Here is a 22,127-nt window from a genome sequence, read left to right as displayed (position 1 = left end):
CTGTACGTGGCCCATTGACTAAAGCGAGTTTCAAACCCTGACTTTATTGTGTCAAGGCCAAAACTGCTGGACAGCATGCCACCAGGAGAGCATTTGAATTCCCATGATAAGGGCCTTGGAACAGATGTACACACATGTAACACCACTAAATAATCCTACGAGTGTTTACAGGTGTACCAGAAAGTCCCCAGGGTTCTTATAATGCTGTGTGTGTGTGTGTATAAATATACACACAACGCTGTGCAGTTCATTTGGGAGGCTGAAGAGTTCAAAGCTCCTTATTGTTTAAGCAGCACCCCTCCCCTGCTCTATGCAGTGTCAGCTGTGATGGCCTATGGACATGTTAATGTATTCTATTAGATAATCGGGCCTGATCACAGGAGGTTTTTCACCCAGCCAAGTGAAGTTGAATGTGTTTTGCAACAACACCTCTACACTCAGTTTCACTGTAGGCCTCCTTTCACAGTAGTTTTGTTTCCTACTGCAGTTTCATCAATGACCTACTGATAGTCTGGCTGTTGTTTATTTGCATGCCACACAATGCCACTCTCCAACCAACTCTTATATAATCATGTTGCTTTTGTTTAATTTATTTGTTGAAAGTGCTGTAATCCTACTTCCATTTTTGCTTGTTTACTTTGGTGCAGATCAATTGACAAATCACCAGATTTGCACTATTTTTTTTTCTTTTTTTTCTTTTTTTTTTTTTCTTTTTTTCTTTTTTTCTTTTTTTTTAGGTCATGCCTACTGCAGGTCATGAAAAAATCATCTGATGACTATCACGCCTCTCCGGATGGTTTATTTAGCTCCAGTATATCAGAGAACGGGCTTAGCAGTAGAGAAAGGGAGAGCTCAGCTGGTTGTGAGAGAGAAGGAGAGAGAGGGAGGGATAGGAGAGTGCAGCTTGATGCATATTAGAGTTCAACAGCCCTCCCCGTGGCCTGGGAGCTCCAGTAACAGCATAATACACACTATGTAGGTCAGAGACGCTGCAGTGCTCCACTTCCCCAGCCCAGTGAAACTGACAGGCTGGAACGCCACTGGCGGTCTACTGGGACGGAAGGATGAGAGGCTTTTTTTTTTTTTTTTTTTTTTTTTTTTTTTTCTCCCCCCTCTCCTCCCCTCCTAACGCTCTTTTCTTCATTCCCCTCCCCCACAAACTCTCTCCTCCCATGGTTTCTCTTCCTTGCTCTCTCCCACTCCCTCTTGTTTCTTTGTGCTGTTTTCATGCCTCATGTTTATATGTATGCACACATGTATGGGACTGGATTCTTATGTAATGCAGCAATATACTCAATGTAATGTGTTGGCCTGGGCTGAGTTGACCTGCCGACTGCACATCAGTGCCTCCTGACAGCCGTCTAACCCTGTGGTACTCTCTCTGGCTGTGTCACAGCCTTCAGCTGTCTCATTACTCCTTTGTCCTCGCTGCCAGCTCCTACATGGTGTATGTGCACCATCTAACAGTTGGCGCTAAGAATATCCTGTCACGTGCTTCTAAAATATGATATGTGGTGAAAGTACTTTCATCCATTTAGCATCTTTCCTGTTCTGCAGCAGTCATGGTATTACATTTAATGTCTGTGTGCTGTGTTTTTAATGCAGTTTTGTCTCCTCCCTCCCTCCACCCATTGTTTGTCCCTATTTTTTTATTTTTTTTTATTTTTTCTTTTCACTCTGCAGGATGCTGTTTTGTAACTTTTTATACAAGAAAAGCTGCACTGGAGGCCCAGAATGCACTGCACAACATAAAGACCTTAAGTGGGGTGAGTAGGCACAGCATGGGCTGCTTTTAGCTGCTTGAGCCCCACTACATCCCCTATGCAGGCTGTGAGCTGTACGCTGGCCGATAATGAGCTCTCGGTTCACTGAACGCCTGTCTAGCCTGAGAAATGTCTCAACCCCCACTATCACTTACGCGACACTTAGGACCGGCCTGAACCTCGGCACACTGAATTGCTAAGCGTGCAGGTATCGGGTAAAGCCTGCTTGACCAGGCTGCAGGTTATTCACTGAGACACAGGACCCGATTGCCACAAAGTGGAACAAATTATTAATGCTTGTATTCATGAATTATTGATGCACATCTACATTTTTATTCCCCAAAATTAGAAGCAGGAAAGGAGCTGAAGGCAAGTTGAAGGCTTTCTTTTCGTCCTTTTTTTTTTTTTTTTTTTTTCTCCCTCTCTCCCCCCGTTTTAACAATGCAGCCCGGTGAGACAGAATGTGGTCCCCTAATACTTAACCCGATCTTCTAGTGAGATTAAAGTCCAGCCAACTGGAATAAGTGCAGTGGCTTGTTAAACATCCACAAAACTGTCTTGTCTATACGTCATTCTGTATTGCCAGCTTTCCAATCAATTTAATCTATACCCAACAACCCCAGCTGTCGATGAAACCAATAGTCCAGTCTTTCAGTAAAAAGAGCTACTGTCAGTGCGCTTGCAGGTAAATATTGAACCGAGCTGATAAATGAGTCTCACAGGCTGAGAATAATGTCCTAGCTCTCTTCTCTGGAAGACTATCAATCAGGCAGACATTTCAAACAAAGTGTGGTCTAACGGCTCAGCTCTCAAATCCCATTCCTGACTCCTACTGTTACTGGCATTGACTGCAGTTGACTGATTTTTGATTTGCGTGATAGAGGAAAAGCTTGTTTCCCAGTTTGTTTTCTCTCCCTTCTGTGCCTCTCTCTACTTGGTCAGTGACGCTAGCCAGTCCCCACACTGAGCAGGCCATCTGTCTGCTTCTCCTTAGTGCTTGTCAAAAACAAACCCACCACTTTTCATAAGTACAACCTGCTCAGACATCTCATGGCTAGATTTATTTCTTCTTTCACGTCACATGGCATGCAGTGTGCTATAGATGTAGTCACTTGAAGTTCAGTCTTCTTGGAGAAAATTGTTCATTAAGTGGCATGAAATGACAGCATTTGCTCTGCCTCCACTTTCTCACATAACAAGCTTGAGAACAAGCGTCATGTTCAGAGATGTTATGCTGACTGATATGAGATTTTTCACAGCTCAGATTTGCCACACCTTGTTCTATTTGTATGTGATCCAATAGTGTATTGGGTGTTGACAGACTTGTATCTGGAGGAAGGGAAAAAAGAAACAAAACCTGAAGCTCACTGTACATTTCGAAAGCAATACCAAAGAAGCTTGCTTGTCAAACAGAGTTCTTCTATAGAAGATGAGGGATGTTGTCAGTAGCAATCGATAAGTTCAATCGCGAGTCTACATTACAGCGAGAAGTGAAATTGGATACCGGAGAATTTGATCCCTTACCAGCAACTCTTAGACACTTCCTCCTGAATCTGGCGGCGGTGAGGGATGATGGTCTTACAGCAAAAGAACAAAACAAGAGATGGGGAGAAATGCTCGAAGATGGAAGGATGAGTGAAGACATGAGGCCTTTATGATGAGAGATAACAGAGTTTATAATGGTGACAGATGTGAATGGTTTCCCTACATTTTCTTTTTTTCCCCCCCTAGATGCATCATCCTATCCAGATGAAACCCGCTGACAGTGAGAAAACAAGTGGTAAGTGGATTCATGCAGGATGACGTAAGCCATGAGATGGAGATGTTGAGGAAAACCTGTAAGGAGAAGGATTAGGTAAAGGCAAATGGGGTGTGAGATTTGAAAAGGGTAAAATTGACAGCAGTACACAGCATCTATATAGTGCAGTGGTTTAAGAGCAGAGCTGGTACAGGATGATATACTTCTGTGTCTAGAGAAGTAGACAGAAGGAAAACAAAGCGGCAAGTCGCAGAGATTTGTGCAAAAGGCTGGCACTCTGAGTGAGAGGCAGAAAATGTGGCAGCATGACAAAGAGAGAGCGCTTGCTTGAACAAGAAAGAGAGGGGTGCAAGATTTTCGCACCTGATGTAAGTGCTGCTTTCACAGCGCCATAATTGTTTGGGTTTCACTAAATAGCCTTCCTGTTTTCGTCTTCCTGCAGCGGTAGAAGACAGAAAACTCTTTGTCGGCATGGTTTCAAAGAAATACGGTGAGAACGAGGTCAGAATGATGTTCTCGTCTTTCGGACAGATCGAAGAGTGCCGAATACTTCGGGGACCGGATGGTCAGAGCAGAGGTAAGCGTGCCTTCGGTGTGGACATGATGTTCAGCACTGCGCATCCGCCATGTTCAGCACACCAGAGTACATATTCTCATCAAGTATTTATGCAGGGCCCCTCCCTGATTCTTCATTGCAACCCCGGCACCCTCAGATCAAGTGCTATTCACCTCCAGTGGCACTTTTTCTGTCCACATAGTATATCCTCCCATTACTGTGACACTCTGCCTCCACAACTCGCAGTGAAGGGCCACTGCACTTGCTGTCCGCCACAATGGCCCGTCGCCTAGGCAACCGCTGGCTGCCGGTGTTCGTAGGCTCAGCTGGCAGGCGGCTCAGCTCAGCTCCTCCTTTACCGCCTCCTTCATCACACTCTACAAAGGCTGGAATTAGCCTGTCATCGCATCTCCTACATAGCACTCTGCTGAATAAAGCCTCAGATAGCAGGCAGCACGAGGCTCTAGCGTCGATGCTTATATACGATTAAATCCCACAGAAGACACAGCTAGCTATGAATTTCTGCTCTTTTTCTAGTATACGTACGCAGTGTTCCTACAATTTGAAACGGGCCCTATTAGCCTTTGATGTTTGCAGGCCTTGCATATTTTAGTAAATCAAAGCCCTTCAGTGTGTATTTATGTGTGCATTTTCTGTGTATATAATCACGTTGACTGTCTCACCATGACATCACGTAGTCAAGCCTCTCTGGGTGGCAATTTAATCTGTCGATCACCGCTCATCTGACACGTGTTACTGTTCTCCTTGTTGTTCTTTCTTCATGTGCTAACCAGTGAGGGTGGTTCTGTGTGCTTGGGAGTTGCCATTCTCTGTACTGTAATGTCTTTTTTTGGGGTTCATAACGAGTTGTCCAAACCTTTTGTCTTGTTTTTGTTTCTTCTTGTCCCTCCCCCCCCTCCCCCTCTCCTATTGTTTCCCCCCTACAGGCTGTGCGTTTGTCACATTTGCTACCAGGGCAATGGCACAGAATGCAATCAAAACCATGCATCACTCTCAAACTATGGAGGTACTGTACCCCTTAGCACCTATTTCTCATTTCCCTCCCCCCCTTCCCCATACATTTTGCTGCCCCCTTGTGTTGAAAGATGAGGAACCTGTCCAAGCAGATGGCATCCATTCATCACAAAGCATGAGTCATTTCCAAAACCACTCTTGCTAATTACAAAATTACATTGTCATCTGCAGAATAATTGAATAAAACTCGAAACATTGCCTTTTACATAGCTGCTGAGTTTAGAACTAACAGGACACAAAAAGTGCTGTCATCTTTTATTTTGGGCTGAACTAAATGCATTTCACTTATTGATTCTGATAACAGAGCCTACCCATTAGTGTGCCATTATATTAGTCTGTATTTTGGACTACAGGGGAAAAGAATCCACACTATCAAATATAGGTTATCAGGAAAAAAAATTAGACTGAAACAGCTCCCCTTTTAGACTTCTTAAAAAGTGGGTCTGTGTACTCATATAGCCAATGGAGTCTTTGTGGAAGTAGAGCAGTGGTAATTTGACAGCTAGCAGGTCAGAGGCTCCCCAGTGAAGCATCAGACCAAGTCTAATTAGGAGTCCAACCAAACATAACACTCCTCCTACCAGATTAAACTCTGGGGGGGGGGGGGCAGTAGCAGTGCCACCTATTCTGCCCCCACAATCACGTACTCCCCGATTCTCAGCTGCTGTGGGAGTTGCTGCTGGTGCAGAAGCCATTTTCCCTAACCAGCCTGGTCCCCATCTGGCTCTCAACTCTTAAAATACTTTTGCACCGCATGCCTTGTCCATGCGTCTGTCTGAACATGTGACTGTCTGTTTGCGAGAGTCTCCGTATTGTAATGCATTTTTCTTAATGTCTGACATATCCCTGTTTGAATGTTATTTATTGTTAATGTTGTCCATCTGTTGTCTGCCTATTTGTGGACTCGATTAAACTCTTTAACGTGCTTAAATGATTCACCGTCTGCACCATTGTCCTGTGCTTTTATTTATTTGGAATGTGGCCTGGTTTAGCTATGCATGGCACATGTCCTCTCTTTTAGCTTTGATATGAATGCAACAGGCATACAACTATCTTGAGGCATAGAGGAACCAAACCCACCCCACTCCCCCCTTTAAAAAAAAAAAAAACAAAAAAAAAAAAAAAACGAATTCAAAAAAATCCCTATGCAGTGACTGTCCTTGCATGGGTAAATAAACTTGGTGTGCTTTTGAACCGGTCTAACATCTCTTAACTCTTCACCGCTCCAGGGCTGTTCCTCACCTCTGGTGGTGAAGTTTGCTGACACACAGAGAGATAAGGAGCAGCGACGCCTGCAGCAGCAGCTAGTACAGCAGATTCAGCAGCTCAACAGCGCCTCCACCTGGGGAAACCTGGCTGGGCTGGGGACTCTTTCACCGCAGTACCTGGCTGTGAGTTTTATTAAAGAACACACAGATTAGCCTTAATGTACTAAAACCTTTATAGTTTATCTGTTTAAATATATTGAGTGTACAGAATACACTTGGTAGAGAGCACTGAACCACCTGATAATTATCAATCTATCCCGTGGGTGGGTGAGTGGGTGCGTGAGCGTGCATGTAAGAATTTTATCACCAAGCTTTATGAATGTGTTCCTGTGTTAGGATATTAAGGTCAGGTGATCCCTTTTTTTTTTTTTTTTTTTTTTTTTTTTTTTTTTTTGGGTTAAGTTTTGGTAATGACTGTTCTAGCTGGAAACACAGCTGCCATTTTGTGTATGACATATCCAACCATATTGTTCTAAGTAATAAAATAATCTGTTGCAAGCTGAAAATGTATTAGGTCATTGTGTAAGCTGAATATTGCACAATACTTTGACCAAAAGTACAAACTGAAACTTGGCTCAGAGTAGAATAATCTTCCTCCTCGAACTGTTTTCTGGCTAAAGGACACTGACATGTGACTTGCACATGCCTTCTCTAATTCAGAGCCAAAGAACATGTGACTTAGATGGCAACAGCTGAGGCGTTTTATGTTTCTGGGACAAAAATGAGACATTGAGCCTGTTGCATGAAGCTGTAAAAGCTGTCGTGCCGTTTATTTAATTTAAACCTCACATAACTTTTTGCCTTCTGGTCAAAATGTGTTGCCTCTTGCTAACATTGTCAAAATAATGACATGGAGTATAAATCTTGGTCCCGAGTTGTTCCTGTGCATCAGATAATTTTCCACAGGTTAGACAAACAGTGAATAGTTTGCTACGGGCCATTCGATCCCTATACAACCCTTGCAAGAGCTTGGTTCGTATTGCCGGCAATAAGTTGGACTCGTTCCCGGTGGGTGATGGGCTCCGCCAGGGCTGCCCTTTGTCTCCGGTTCTGTTCATAATTTTTATGGACAGGATTTCTAGGCGCAGCCAAGTGGCGGAGGGCTTTCGCTTTGGTGGCCTCAGAATCTCATCTCTGATTTTTGCGGATGATGTGGTTCTGTTGGCTTCATCGGGTGAGGGCCTCCAGCTCGCACTGGAACGGTTCGCAGCCGAGTGTGAAGCAGCGGGAATGAGGATCAGCACCTCCAAATCTGAGGCCATGGTTCTCAGCCGGAAAAGGGTGGAGTGGCCACTCCGGGTCGGGGATGAGTTCCTGCCCCAAGTGGAGGAGTTCAAGTATCTTGGGGTCTTGTTCGCGAGTGATGGGAGAAGGGAGCCGGAGATCGACAGACGGACCGGTGCAGCGTCTGCATTACTGCAGCCGCAGCCCCAATCCGTCGTGGTGAAGAGGGAGCCGAGTGTAAAAGCGAAGCTCTCAATTTACCGGTCGATCTACGTCCCTACCCTCACCTATGGCCACGAGCTGTGGGTAGTGACCGAAAGAACGAGATCGCGGATACAAGCGGCAGAAATGAGCTTCCTCCGAAGGGTGGCTGGCCTCTCCCTTAGAGATAGGGTGAGAAGTTCGGCCATCCGGGAGGGGCTCAGAGTAGAGCAGCTGCTGCTCCACATCGAAAGGAGCCAGCTGAGGTGGTTCGGGCATCTGACAAGGATGCCCCCCGGGCGCCTCCTGGGTGAGGTGTTCCAGGCATGTCCCACCGGGAGGAGGCCCCGGGGCAGACCCAGGACACGCTGGAGAGATTATATCTCTCGGCTGGCCTGGGAACGCCTTGGTATTCCCCCGGATAAGCTGGAGGAGGTGGCCGGGGAGAGGGAGGTCTGGGCCTCTTTGCTTGGGCTGCTGCCCCCGCGACCCGGCCTCGGATAAAGCGGATGAAGATGGATGGATGGATGAATAGTTTAGTCCCCAAATTTAAAGAGGATTTAATAATGTTAGGAAAAAATAATATTAATTATCATGTCTGATCTAATTTTGTTTTCTAGATTTGACTTTTGTTTTCTTTCATATCTTGACAGCTGCTCCAGCAGGCCACTTCTCTCAGTAACCAAGGCAGTCTCAATGGTATTCAAAGGCTAGGAGGTGAGTTTCAGAAGATCAGTTTACGAGTCGTAGGAATGCAAAAAGAACAAGCTGTTAGGGCTGGGCGATATGGCCTAAAATTCATATCGCGATATAATTTGAAGCACGCGCGGTAACGAGATATATATCACGATATTCTATTCTTCTGTATAACGTATTTTCCACAGTATAAGGCACACTTAAAATCCTTTAATTTTCTCAAAAATCGAGAGTGGCACTTATGTATGAATTCTGGTTGTGCTTACTCACCTCGAACCGATTTTGGCGTTATGTTAAAAAATGTTTTAGTACAACTTTGGCAAGCTGCACGGCTTGATGGATTGTCAGAGCATTATGGCTGCCGTAGTGAGGAGCTTTGCGGCGTAATCTGGGTCCAAAACTCCATCCCTTCAGGTCCCAAAGTCAAACGAATATTGAGTTAAAAACGGTCTAAATTCTTTCATCTTTAATTAAATCATCAGCGTTGCTGCTTTATCGGGTGTAACAATTAAGTTTAACATCAGGCATCCATGAAAACAGAATTTATTAATTTTAACAGAGTTAGAAGTTAGCAGGAAGTTAGCTCGCTAGTTTCCACGTAAACATGACATGCCATGTTCTGACTGAGAGATTTTTTTTTAAACTAATTAAAACGTACAGCTCTGCTACCATTTCCAACATAAATGAAGACAGAAAACTAAACAGGAGTGGCGTTTGCAGGGTTACTGAAGTTGGACTACCTGGTATATAATGTTGTGCTATGTGATTGCTAGCGACACAGCTATGTTAGCATAACATTAGCACAGTGAAGCTGGAGGACGAACACTAACACTTTTCCACTTGATAAAAGTTAACGTGAGGGATTCTGGTGGTTAGAGACAAATGCAATCGCATAGCGGGATGCTATACAGGGGCCAAACTTCAGTCAGGAGAACAATTAAGATTATTCATCCACAATACAAGGTTAGTTATTAATATACTGCAACAACATGGGAATAGAACAGCTGCGAGAGAATTCAACATTAATGAATCAATGTTATGGAAGTGGAGGAAGCGCAGTTTTTGGCTTTCCCCATATTTCAAAAGTGCTTCATCTCTTTGCTATGACTGTCGCCAGGCATAATTTGAATCAAATCACTCAAATCACTTTTTTATTGTCATATCACATGTGCAGGTACATTGGTACAGCACATGCGAGTGAAATTCTTGTGTGCGAGCTTCACAAGCAACAGAGTTGTGCAAAATACAATAACATAAACAGGCAAAGTATACGAATGGCTAAATCTGAAGCTAATAAATATATGTACAATATATAATAGTATATGCAAAAAAAAAAAAATTCTGGATGTATATACTAAATGTTTTTCTACGTGTGTGTGTGTGTGTGTGTGTGTGTGTGTGTGTGTGTGTACACATATTTTACAAATTAAATAGTCAATAAATAAAATATATAAAAATATACAGAGTTGAGACATGTGCAAAACAGTGGCATTACTATACAGTATGGAGTGCATAATGTTGAAGTTCCAGTAGTGGAGGTGAGGTGTCTATGACGTGCAGATGATAATGGTTGTAGCCGCTGCGATGCTTTCAACCAAAACAGGCGCAGCTTGATGACATCAACATGCGCAATCGTGATAGAGCGATATAGTCAAAATCTCTATTGTTGGCCAAATTTATATCGTTTCTATCGCCCACCCCTACAAGCTGTGCTGCTCATGTCACCAGCCCTCTGTCTCGCTGCGCTTCGCCCACATGCTTTTAAGTACCTTAAATTACATTACTCTTTTCAGATCAGTGGCACGCTAATTACCAATAATGCTATTTTCAGCCTATTCCGGCTGCTTGAAGACAAACTGCTCATCCCTCTGCCTTGGTCATATTAAAAGCCAATGTGAAGAGCTTGAAAACTACAGATGGGGTGCTAAAACGAATGATAAATCTTCAAGTTGGAATTCATATTAGATGGATTTGATAGATCAAGTCTGCTTCTTTTGTTGGTCATGCTAAAGTAATATACTGTATTTAAAATGTTAAAATAGCTTCCCGATCCAGGTTTAAGTGGCTTGAATTTGCACTCTCCCTCATGACCAGTGGGGGGCGACTTCTCTTGTCAATTTATTGTGCCAGCATTCAAAAAGCAAGGCGTTTTGTTGTTTTTTTTTTTTAATGTGGCCCTACCCTGTAATTGACAAGTAGCCACTGTATGAGGATGACATTTGTCACTAAGTCAGAGCCATCCTGGTTTTAAATCTCCAAAATGGTAAATGGAAGAAAAATATGAGGTTTTACAGCCGTGTCCATCTTGCATTCTCTGAGATCTGAGAATGTGATTTGGTGATGGTAAATTTCCCAATATCCAAGCAGTTTAATATAGAGGAAAGCTTTTAAATGAATGGCAGCACATCCTATTTTAAACTTTAAAAATTCATTGTTTGTTCTTTTGCTTTTAAAATCTATGTATTTCTTCCATGACTACTTTCAAATTTATGCTGTATGCAGAAAAATTCAGTCTTTGATAATTCGCGTGTCTTTGTACTCTCAGCGGGTGTGAATCCACTTCAGCTGCAGAACCTGGCCACATTAGCTGCCGCTGCAGCTGCAGCTCAGAGTTCTGCCAGCCCAACTTCCACCAGCGCTCTGTCTACCAGCAGCGGTGCCCTGGGAGCTCTTGCCAGTCCAGGTAATTAAACACAAACATGAGATGAATTTTGAATGCTGCCTGTACAATACATACAACAGTTCTGTGAGTCGAGCCCCATGGCAGCATCATGACTAGTTAGTTTTGTTAGGGGTGTGTTTTGGCATGGCCTGGCTGTAATTGCTTGAGTCGCCACCTCTGCTCTTTGTGTACTAATTCATGTATAATATATTAACTAAAGTATAAAGATTCACTCTCTCGCTGATTGAGGTGTACAGTGCATGTCCACAGTCGGGCCACTTCTCCTCTGCAAATCTCCCTCATCTACTATTTGCCTAACAGCCCTCAGCCATTCCTCATTTACTTTATGGGAGTTAATCACCCACATATAAAAATTTTATGAGAGCCCCCATTTCCCTTCAATCTGTGTAAATATACATTGGCTCCATCTGTCTAAGTTTAACATATGGCTGCTTTACTAATGACCGCTCCTCTCTGTGAGACAGATTTTTAACTGCCTCATCTCTGCCATGTCCTCCTCTATAACCATAACAATGTGAGGCAGATGTAAGGTTTTAAGAATATCTTTTTTTTTTTTTCTTTTTTTTTGTCATTTGTCAACAGTTGGGTCAACAGCAGGGTCCAGTGCTGCCGCTGCCGTGAACCCCTTGGCATCTCTGGGGACTCTGCAAGGTCTCACTGGGACCTCTGTGGGCCTCAACAACCTTAACGCTCTCACCAGCAGCGTCAGTGGTGAGAATCTCCTTATTTAAAAACTGGATACAAGCCAAAAAAAGGAAGATGCATGTTGATGTTGGGTCCCCATGCTCAATGGGTACTATTAAACTTTTGCTTCTTACAGGTATGGGGGCCATGAACGGGGGTCTGGGAGCCTCCATGGCCAACGGGTCAGCAGTCAGCTCTATGGATGCCCTAACCCAGGCCTACTCAGGGATGCAGCAGTACACAGCGTCTGCCCTGCCCGCCCTCTACAGCCAGTCTCTCCTTCAGCAGAGTGTGGCTGGCAGTCAGAAGGAAGGTGAGAAGATCCCTGGCACACATCACTCAATAAGAATTTTCAGAAGTTTCTTCCTAAATGCAATGAACTTTTATGTTTACAGTAAATGTTTTGTGTGCATTTGAATTCACGTCTAACTAGAGTATCTGAATTTCTTACCAAATGGAGTAGGGCCAGAGGGCGCCAACCTGTTCATCTATCACCTGCCCCAGGAGTGTGGGGACCAGGATCTTCTGCAGATGTTCATGCCTTTTGGAAATGTGGTCTCCGCCAAAGTTTTCATTGACAAACAGACCAATCTGAGCAAGTGCTTTGGTAAGTGTGGTGACACTGCTGGCGTTTCCCTGGTTACATCAGTTAATGGCATAGCAGCTTTGTTTCACTGCAGATTTAAAGTTTAAATGGAGTGTAAGTGCTCTGTAAAGATGAACATGTTGATACTTGTATTTTCTATGTAAATGGATTAGATGCATGCATGTATGTCTGACCGGAGGTGGTATTAAATATCATTTGCATTAGTGTTTTACTGAGTGCAAGCAGTACACCAGTATTGTGATGTAACACCACCTCAAATGCAAATTTAAAGCAGTGAGTGAAAATGGTGCAAAAATTGAAGAGGAGTATGTAATAATGCACATGCTTTTGTGCATTACGTTAACATGGCTAAGTCGCAGTTCACTATCAAAGTGCTAGAATAAAGGTAACTCTGACTGTAGTTGAGGGAAGCTGAATAGTTTTATGGCCTTGGGGACAGAAGGTCGTCAGTCTCTCTGTCAGAGCAGGTTTGAGACAGCAGTCTGTTGGACATGCTGCTCTTCCTGCCCTCTAAATCTCAGATTCACAAGGCAGTATTTATAGTTGTGACCCTTCTCTCTGACATTAACTGGCAGAGAGAAAAATAAAACACCATGTGGCTTTCCTCTGCAGCCTGTCCAGCCACATGGTGTCCAAATATGTGTAAAACTGATGAGTCATCTTGTTTAATTTCCCCTTAAAACCAAAATAAATTACACAATACACTTTTGAGGTATAAATTACGAAAACACCCAATGCAGCAAATATGATTCACATTTAAACTTTGATATGGAAATTATTTTGTACATTTTGTCAGAAGGTTCACTAAACACTCAGTTTAGCTAAAATTAGATTTTTCTGGTAGTTATTTCATGGTTTGTGCTTTTAAAGGGAAAGATTGCAACCTCTCCAGTCACTTCCTCATCCTGTGGATGGGCTCCAGCTTTCCTGTTGTGAACTGCAGGTAGTGACTGCAGTCCTTGTTTTGCTCTGCTGTCCGTTTGATATAGAGGCACGTGAACCAGTACTCCACCTGCTGGAGGTTCTGGTTAGTGGCTCTTAAACTTTTAGTGGATTTCTAGAGCAGAAAAAGAACTACATTCACCATGTGCAATCCATGATGGTGAAGATGGAGTCTGTCTAGCTACAGGAAGGCAGATGCCAAGGAGAGGGGGTGATGGTCAGCCTGGTGATATGGAAATGAAATGTTGGCATTAAGTTGCTGTTTTGTAATGTATTCAGTTTAGTTTTTCTTTTTTCTCAGGGTTCGTCAGCTATGACAATCCTGTGTCTGCACAAGCTGCCATCCAGGCCATGAATGGTTTCCAGATTGGCATGAAGAGGCTGAAGGTTCAGCTGAAACGCTCCAAGAACGACAGCAAACCCTACTGATCCTAGCCCCGGGGCCTTCCCCCTCCCCAGCTCTAAAGCTAGCACTGCTAGGGTAAGTTCACCCTCCAGCCAAGGTCACCACAGCAGAGACTCAGTGGGGCAAGGGGACAGAAGCCCATCACAGGAGGGAGACTCGGCCTATTCCTTAAAAAAGAAAAAAAAATGTTTGCAATGATCTTTCCACATTTTTGCTGTATTTCATTCCTGCGGTTTTGTCATGTAATTTGAGTCTGATTTAGTATTTTAATGTATATGATTATTTATGACTATCACTGGAGTCAGTGTTCGCTGGAGGTATTTTGTGTCACTGTATTTAGTGGAGAGCATCAGATGTTTCCATGCCATTTCATTGCCTTCAGGTCAAGCTAGACAGGTTGACTAAGGATCAGTTGTTGTTTCTGAAGCTAGGTCACAAGGACCCCCGAGCCCAGAGCTTTAGCCTGTGTTTGGCTGTTTACGTGCAGTTTGTCTCATCCGTATCATTGTCAATGTGAAACTCTTTTCTACGCTAGATTTTCCAGTCTTCACCACACCTCTCTTCTACCCCCTCCCCTCTGTTTCTCTCTCTGTCATCTTTCATTATCTAAGCCATGTTGAGCTAGGCTACCTCTCTGCGTCTTTATTAACAACCTCTTCCAGTCATTCCATCCATCCTCCAAGTCTCCCACAAGGGACTGGCTCTAGATGGATCTCTTTGGGTGCCAAGTATACAGTTTGTGCATGTTGGAGTCTCTGCCATATGTCCTGGTGGTGTCACTTCCTTAAATCTGTGTATTATTGTTTTGTTTTTTGTGCGTTGGGAGAGGAGGGGGGGTTGCCCGTCCCCCCTGTTGTCCTTACTGTATATGTGGTGACTGGCATTATTTTTGTTTTTTTGTGCCTCATGGCTAAATGATTCTTGTGCTGTGCCCCTAACTTTCTCTTCTCTCCTCTTTGTCCTCTCTCTTTCTCTCTCTCCTCTCTTCCTTTTGTGTTTTTGTTCCTTTTTAGAACAAATCTCCATGCCTGTTTGCTCATCATTAGCCTAGCATGTCTTCATGATGTTGAAAGACAAGCCAAACTCCTGGCCCACATCATCCCACCATTGTCTGTGATGTCTCTCTAAGCTCGCCTGACCAATACCTGGCCACCCACTGACCTTGACCTTAGCTCAACCTGATTTTTCTGCATGTATATTCATTTTTGTTTTCGTTTGCTTTTTCTGTATAGAAATGTGACGGGTGGGAGAGAGGTCAAGCAAAATCAATGTGAAAACTTTACCTAGGTTAAGTTCATTTGAGTGACCTGTTTTTTGTTTTTGTTTTTTTGCGAATGTTTTAAAAAGAAAAAACCTGTGGGATTTCTTACTTTTAATTTAGCTTTGTGGGACTTTTTTTTTTTTTTTTTTTTTTAAATGTTTTTTCTTTTTACCTCTCTCAGTAAAGCTCACTTGAAAGTTGATTACAGGGATTGGCACACAGTTGTGCTATTTGGTGCCATTAGCAATATGTTGGCTTCTTAAAAAAAAATGCTACAGACCACTTTCCAACACTTTTGAAAGTCTGACCATTAAAATCCCTCTCAGTGCTCTGTAATGATCTCTACATTTTGCAGGCAGCATGAAGACTTACACCAAGGCTATTTAAAAAAGAAAAAGAAAAATTCATTTATAAAAATATCCAGTGTTTTTCTTTTTCTTTGATTTCTTTTTGGGTTTTTTGTTTTTGAACTATTGATGGCACAATAAAAGGTACATTGCTCTGTTGAGAGAAATGACTACCTACATGAGTCAACTTTTTTAGAACTGATTCACAAATAGACAATCTGTGGTTTAAATGCACACTTAGATTAACTATATTTTATACCATTGAATCTATAGAAGTTTAACTAACAGAACCCAGGCAAACGTTGGGTTTTTTGTAGATTACGTTGTAATGTCATCTGTGTTTGGGCAGGGAGGGGGGGCAGGGGCGGGAGGGTCTTCAGTGTACTACATTTTTAAAGAGGACTAAAAATCTGTTTGATCAGCATGACCATTTGAGGGTCATTTCTAGTAAATTAAAAAGTTCAAAATTCCTCTGCTTTAATTGTAATTTTGTTTTCTGGTTTAAATTCTTTTTTTTCTTTTTTTTTTTTCCTTTTTTTTTTTCTTTTTTTTAAGGGTCATATTTTGAGCCTTCCCCCCCCCCCCCCCCCCCTTTTTTTTTTTTTTTTTTTTTTTTTTTTTTTTTTTTTTTTTAATATCCCTGCTAAACTTCCATGGTACGTACATCTTGTCAACTTTCTGTGAATTTCTCTTTGCTAATTTAATTAATGAATTTTTCACTTTGCTTTTGTTTGGATGCCTCGTTGAGAGATGATTTACAATGTCTGTTAATCATACAGATGCCAGACAATGTTGTTCTGTTGGATTTTGTTGTTGAAGTGCCCATGTGTCAAATATTTCTTGTGCTTTTTTTTTTTTTTTTTTTTTTTTTTTTTTTTTTTTTAAACTCACCACTTTGTTTGCTGTAATATTACCTAGTTTGTCTGTACACACACACACACACACACACACACACACACACACACGCTGCAACACATGCAAACACACACAAACACTCTTTCGTGGTTGCAAATGTGGGAGCCCCTGAAGAGGAGAGAACTCGGACACAACACGCAACCTGTGGGTCTCTGCACGTTTTGTTTTTCTTTCCTCTTTCTTTTAAAAACATGCACTTGTGTGATGCTCAAGAAGTCACACAGCACATTAAATCGACTTAATCCACCACAGTAGTGTTGGTTTACAAATAACATTCCATTTTTCTCAGCACGAAAGTTTACACTTTTTTATCAGGGTGGCATTTTTGTGTGACGACCCTGGTAAAACTACCACTTCACCCTCCCCTTCCCCCAAAGAAAGGGTTCCCTAAAACTGCGTACCTGATGGCGCTAAAGAGTTGTCAGCTCAGGGCTCTTTGTTTCTTTCTTTTTTTTTTTTTCTTTTTTTTTTTGTGTGTGTGTGTGTGTGTGCTTGTGGGGGGGGGAAACTAGACACTGACGCAGGATTACCACACAAAATGCACTGTTAACCACCATTTGACTTTCTTTTCAGTTGGGATTTTTCCCCTTTTACTCTAAACTTAAATATTCCTAAACAAAAGGAAGGTACCAAATTTGAACCGGTGCGGGGGGAGGGGGTGTTATAGTTTTGTAAGGAGATGTTAAGCACAATTGTGGGAGCTAATCACTTTTGCAGAATGTCGTGTGTATGTGTGGTTACAATCCCAAATTTTTCCAAGGTACCACTGATTTCTCTTTTAATATGGGCATGTGCTTTTTACAGTATTTTTGTTTTGTTTTCTATCCAAATGCAATACAATATTCAAAGTGCCATATATACGTCTAGAAACTGCCTACACATTATTAGGCCTTGGTTTAGAGATTGCTGCAGTTCGCCTTTCTATTTTGTTTTGGGTTTGTTTGTTTTTTCTTTTGGGTCTATTTATGCCAGTGTCATGAAAGCTCTTGTCACCTGCTAATGTCTCCCCTTTGCCTTTACTGTGTTGAGTTATTGGTAAATGTGTATTGTGATGTACTCAATTTGAACAGTTGGTTTAAAACCTTGTAGATAAACAATAAACTTCCCTATACATTTGAAGGTTAAACGTCTTTCTTAGTGAGTGCGAGCGCGTGTGACACTTGGCGATACAAACCGTGGGGGATCACGCGTGTTTTGGTGGTGGTGGGATATTTTTGAATTTAATAAAACAGAGGTACAGTGCAGAAGAGTCAGTGTGGGTGCCATGTGTCGGCCACTGAAATGACTGCAGGTCTGTGGTGATGCAGTGCATGGTGAAGTGTTACTATGAGTGAATATAGTTTAAAACACTTAAAGGGGGGGAATAAAGCACAATGTATAGTCCACAGCAGTCCCAACAGGAACTCTACTCACTTCAGGGGCTTCCATCACAAATCCCGATTAAGCTCTAACAATCACGGTTTCTTCTGTTGGTTTTCATATTCTGAAGTGCTTTTTTTTTTTTTTTTTTTTTTTTTTGACAGTGTGGTAGCTTTGCATCTCTATAGATATCGTCTTGATCTATAAGAAAAGGAGTAGAGAAAAACTTTGTTATTTTTCTTGTCTGATAATCGGTAGGACTCTGTTCATGTTCCACCAATAATTTAATAGATGTTTTTTGTCTTGTCTTGATGAAAGCCAAAGTGAGTGCATCTTGATGTAATCTGTATTATACACACAGTACAGTTATATATAAATATATATTTTTCGTTCTGTTCAATTACAAATTTTTGAAACTGGGTGGAATTTGAAAAAGACAAAAAAAGACATACACAGGCTGTCCAATTTCTACAACTGGTGGTTCATATGTATTTTGTACCCGTGAAGCTTTTTATATTGGAAATTAAAGGGGAAAAAAAAATCTATATTGGGGGAGGGGAAAAAAAATAAAAAATTGTCTGGCCTATCAATGTGGCCTTGCCTTGACCAGGTCTTGAGTCTGGCCTCTTGCTGGTGTCAAGCAATTTATTTATTTTTTCTTCTTCTTCTCTCTTGCTTTTGCCACTAAATGATGCCTGATTTTTGATCTTCTTTATCCCCCTTGGATCTCTGTGTCCCTCACTTCATGAATCAGTTTCAGGGGAGGGGGTGGGGTTAGGATCCTCTAAATTGTGGTAAGTTTCATGTTAGTATATTTGTGCTGTCCACATACTTTAATGGTCATCAGGATTTTTGACAACTTGTGTGGATAATTGTCTTAGTTGAAAAGGTAACTGTTTAATTTGAGCCTTGCTTTTTACCTGTGTGTAGTTTTGTTCTTTCCCATAGTGGAGTGCGTAGCTGAAAGACTGTTCTGTTTTTTTTTTTCTTTTTTTTGGGTCGATGTTTGTTTGTGTGGTGTGTTTCTTTGCCTCTGTCTCCGAATTAAACCATTTCCCCTAATATGGACTGTGTGTCTTTGTGTGTTGTGCTTGTCCAGTGTTGTAAAGGCATTGTACAAACCTCCACCCACCCTTCCCCAGTGTGTCATGTCTCACTAACTTGTTCTCTTTGTTGCGCTTCTTTCTGCTTTTACCTGAGCTGTAACAGGTGGGGTGGGCAGGACGAGCCATATCGTATTGTATTGGGTTTTATCGGTAAAAGTACTACTGATCTGTGACCCTGCACCCAAGAGCCAAAGAAATGCAGGCACTTTAGTTGCATTTGCACAAAACATCAGTTCAAACTCAGATGTTGTGGTATAAAGAATGAGCAAGTCCCGTTAAACTGATTGTTTTATTATAATTTTTAAAAATGCACAATTGCAGAACATCAATGAGCTCAGTTCTTAAAAGCAAAGATCTGAAGCAGTTTGCCTGAGATAAATGCGAATCTAGTTTTGTCCCCTCTTTTACAGGTTCTCCAAAGAGGGTTATTTGCTGCTCTGCTTTTATATTGATTTGAAATGAATATACTTTCTCTCCACACAAACATGTCCAGTGTTTACCAAGAGTGGTCCACAAAATAGACTATCCATTGAGAGGCAGTTCCCTGGGTGAAACTGCATTGGAGAATTTCCAGACTGCAATGAAGGGAAGGCAACTGTAGTTCACCCGCCTGTTAGAACAAAGGTATGCAGAAGAGCATCTCTGAATGCACAACACGTCAAACCTTAAAGCAGATGGGGCTGCTACAGAAGACCCTACCAAGGCCCAGTCCTGTTAGCTAAGAACAGAAGCTGATTGTCCAGAAATGGACAATAAAAGACTGGAAGAAATGTTGCCTGGTATGAGTCTTAATTTCTGCTGCAACATTCAGATGGTAGGGTCGGAACTTAACATAAACATTTAAAAGCATAGATGTCTTCTTCCCCTCTTATGAACAATTCAGGCTGCTGCTACAGTTGGTGTAATTATGTAGGGAATATTTTCTTGGCACACTTCAGACCTTATTTATTTATTTTTTGCTGATGTTCACTGTGCTTAAATAACCTCTACAGATTCCAGATCTCATTCTGGTACAACTCCTTTTTGATGTCATGGAACAGGTGCTTGGCATCATGAAAGTTCAGCAGCTGCACAATGTGGTGCTAACATGGACCAAAATCTCTGAGGAATGTTTCCAGCAACTTAAGTCAAGTCTATTGTTGTACTGAGACTGCTCCGAAATCAAATGGGGGTCCAGCCTGGTAGTGGCAAGGTGTACCTAATCAAGTGACCAACAATAGTATGTGATTTGGTGTTCTATTGGACAAAATATCCAATTTGAAGATGAACCCATGGAATTTTCCTGTTTCCTGGTATGTTCTGGTAGTTGAGAAGACAAATACCTGAGGCTAAGTTAAAACATACTGACTTTTTTCTAGAATGTATCTCCTTTTAGTAAATATAAACAAGAATTGACCACAGACCAAAGCTATTGTTTCTTAAAAAGTCTCATCATCTCTAAGATTTCCCCCAAATCTATAAAAGGTCACATCTTAAATCCTCCTTTAGTAACAGGACACGTTTATTTCCCAGAGTGTTAGGGAGTGGATTTAGCAGCATTACATTAGCAATCTAAAGGCATACAAAGAACCTCAAGATCCAACTTGTTCTGTTGCGAAAATGGTGTGAGAGGAGAAACTGGCATCTTTTCCCATGTACAGGCGTTTCCATGTTCTCAGTCATCAAACACACAGGATGTAAGGAAGTAGGATGTGACACGTCACAGTGCTGAGACGTTATGTGACTTAGGAAAGCACTTTCTGTACAGTGTAGCAAAGGTCTTTTCTATTTAACCATGAACTTCTGAGGAGTTTAAAAGTGGAACTTAAGGTAGTACAATAGCGCCACCCAGTGGTGGAGATCCCTCTGCAGAAAATGGCAGGCAGTGAGACGAAACATAAAGATGCTTTGGCATTTTGGATTAATACAGAACATAAGGGAAAATTTAATAAGCTTAACACTTTGCAATTAAACTTTACATTTTCAATCGTGCTTTGGTTGCGCTTCAGCTATCAGAAAATGTTGGTTCTTCTGTTGTAAAGTAAACCAGGTCTATGAGCTGTTCGAATAATCTGATAGTGCTGGTGAAAAATTTAGGCTGTGTATAAAATGCACTGTTATTAAACTCCAGAGCTCTGGGATCTTTAAATCTGATCACAGTTTATGTGGAAGATCCTGAAGTTTGTGTCCTGGACTAATGAATGGTTGATCAGTCCTTATTAGCCATTATTAATTTAACATTAATTAACACAAAACATCAAAAGTTGCCTGTTACAAACTGCTCGGTGCAGGAAACCTGTGTGTGGGACTTGTGCATGTGTTTCATGCACTCACTGAAATGGGAGTTCGGGTGCTGTTTCATTGTTTGGAGATTCCTACATGATCCATGAAAGACCAGCAGGTGTGGGAGTCTGGGCATATGGTGGGAGCACAGGCATCTATTGTTACAGCGTCAAGGCTCACCTTGATCTCTGTCACCACTGGCCCTTAAAACACACAGACATGGCATACTGTCTCACCGTTTCAAAATCCCCCAATTCCCCAAAACCACCATTTTCATTCATTTGACCTCAGAACAGCCTCAGCATATTTAAAAAAAATAAAATGTAGCAACAGTTTGATTTTACCAGTTAATATTTTTAGTTTTAGTGTTGGTGTTTTTAAATAATTTTATGGTTAAATATTTGTCATGGGATATTTAAGAAGGTTAGAACAGCGATTTAAAAATGCACTTTTTATTTTTTCTGAGTTAGAACATTATAGACCTTCCAGTCTGTAAATATATGAAACAACTTTTTTTCACGTGGTGTGGTGACAAATTCGACTGAAAAAACCCAGCAAGTCTTCTATATTTTGTTTTAAGTCGTTTTGTAAGTATTTTTCCCGCAAAAGAGAAAAAAAAAATCAAAAATAAAATGTATTTTAAAAAAATAAAACGTTTTTGTTGATTTTTTTCCCCACACCTATTTTCTTTCTTTCTTTTTAGTTATTTCAAAGTGTTTTTCATGCCTTAAATGCATGCTTTTATAAATTTTAAGTTCAGTTTCAGTTAATTATAATAATCTTGCTCTCCAGTGGTAATTACGATGTTTTAAGAAGTCCCTGAACTCAGCACATCGTCGTCGCTTGGACACCTGTTGCGCTACTTCACTTGCTTCTGAGATTTTTAGCCATCTTAAAGACAACATAGCGCTGGCCCGAAATGTAAAAATGTAACCTCGTGCCCTACAGATTCAAACCTTGTGTTTAAGTAAAATTAAATACCATTTACTCGACTTAAATATCGACCAGATAAGCTTCAGCCAATCGCCTGCCGATGCGACATCTCCTCCCATT

The 22,127-nt window shown here is 41.7% G+C and overlaps 1 protein-coding gene across 4 annotated transcripts in view; it reads left to right on the top strand.

Annotated features, from left to right (window-relative positions):
* LOC146665116 (CUGBP Elav-like family member 2) overlaps nt 1-15,290 on the top strand; it is a 31,065-nt gene extending 15,775 nt beyond the window's left edge. For 2 of the 4 annotated variants that reach the window (XM_085412580.1, XM_085412583.1), the window contains exons 3-14: nt 1,684-1,766; nt 3,495-3,543; nt 3,965-4,099; nt 5,026-5,105; nt 6,343-6,504; nt 8,460-8,523; nt 11,048-11,185; nt 11,768-11,896; nt 12,006-12,182; nt 12,330-12,476; nt 13,720-13,899; nt 14,838-15,290. In XM_085412580.1, the coding sequence (XP_085268706.1) occupies nt 1,684-1,766; nt 3,495-3,543; nt 3,965-4,099; nt 5,026-5,105; nt 6,343-6,504; nt 8,460-8,523; nt 11,048-11,185; nt 11,768-11,896; nt 12,006-12,182; nt 12,330-12,476; nt 13,720-13,847 (1,292 nt within the window). In that variant the 3' untranslated portion in view covers nt 13,848-13,899; nt 14,838-15,290. Of the gene's footprint in view, nt 1-1,683; nt 1,767-3,494; nt 3,544-3,964; nt 4,100-5,025; nt 5,106-6,342; nt 6,505-8,459; nt 8,524-11,047; nt 11,186-11,767; nt 11,897-12,005; nt 12,183-12,329; nt 12,477-13,719 lie in introns of all 4 variants that reach the window. The other 2 variants (XM_085412582.1, XM_085412581.1) reach the window with 2 other exon arrangements.
* Nucleotides 15,291-22,127: the final 6,837 nt, after the last annotated feature.

This window comes from Rhamphochromis longiceps, linkage group LG7, assembly GCF_057381845.1.
Source record: "Rhamphochromis longiceps isolate RC_006_pf linkage group LG7, R_longiceps_female_GT1.1, whole genome shotgun sequence".
In the NCBI taxonomy this organism is placed as follows: domain Eukaryota; kingdom Metazoa; phylum Chordata; class Actinopteri; order Cichliformes; family Cichlidae; genus Rhamphochromis; species Rhamphochromis longiceps.
The sequence above is the reverse complement of the archived record's forward strand: the minus strand, read 5'-3'. Positions and strand labels throughout refer to the sequence as shown.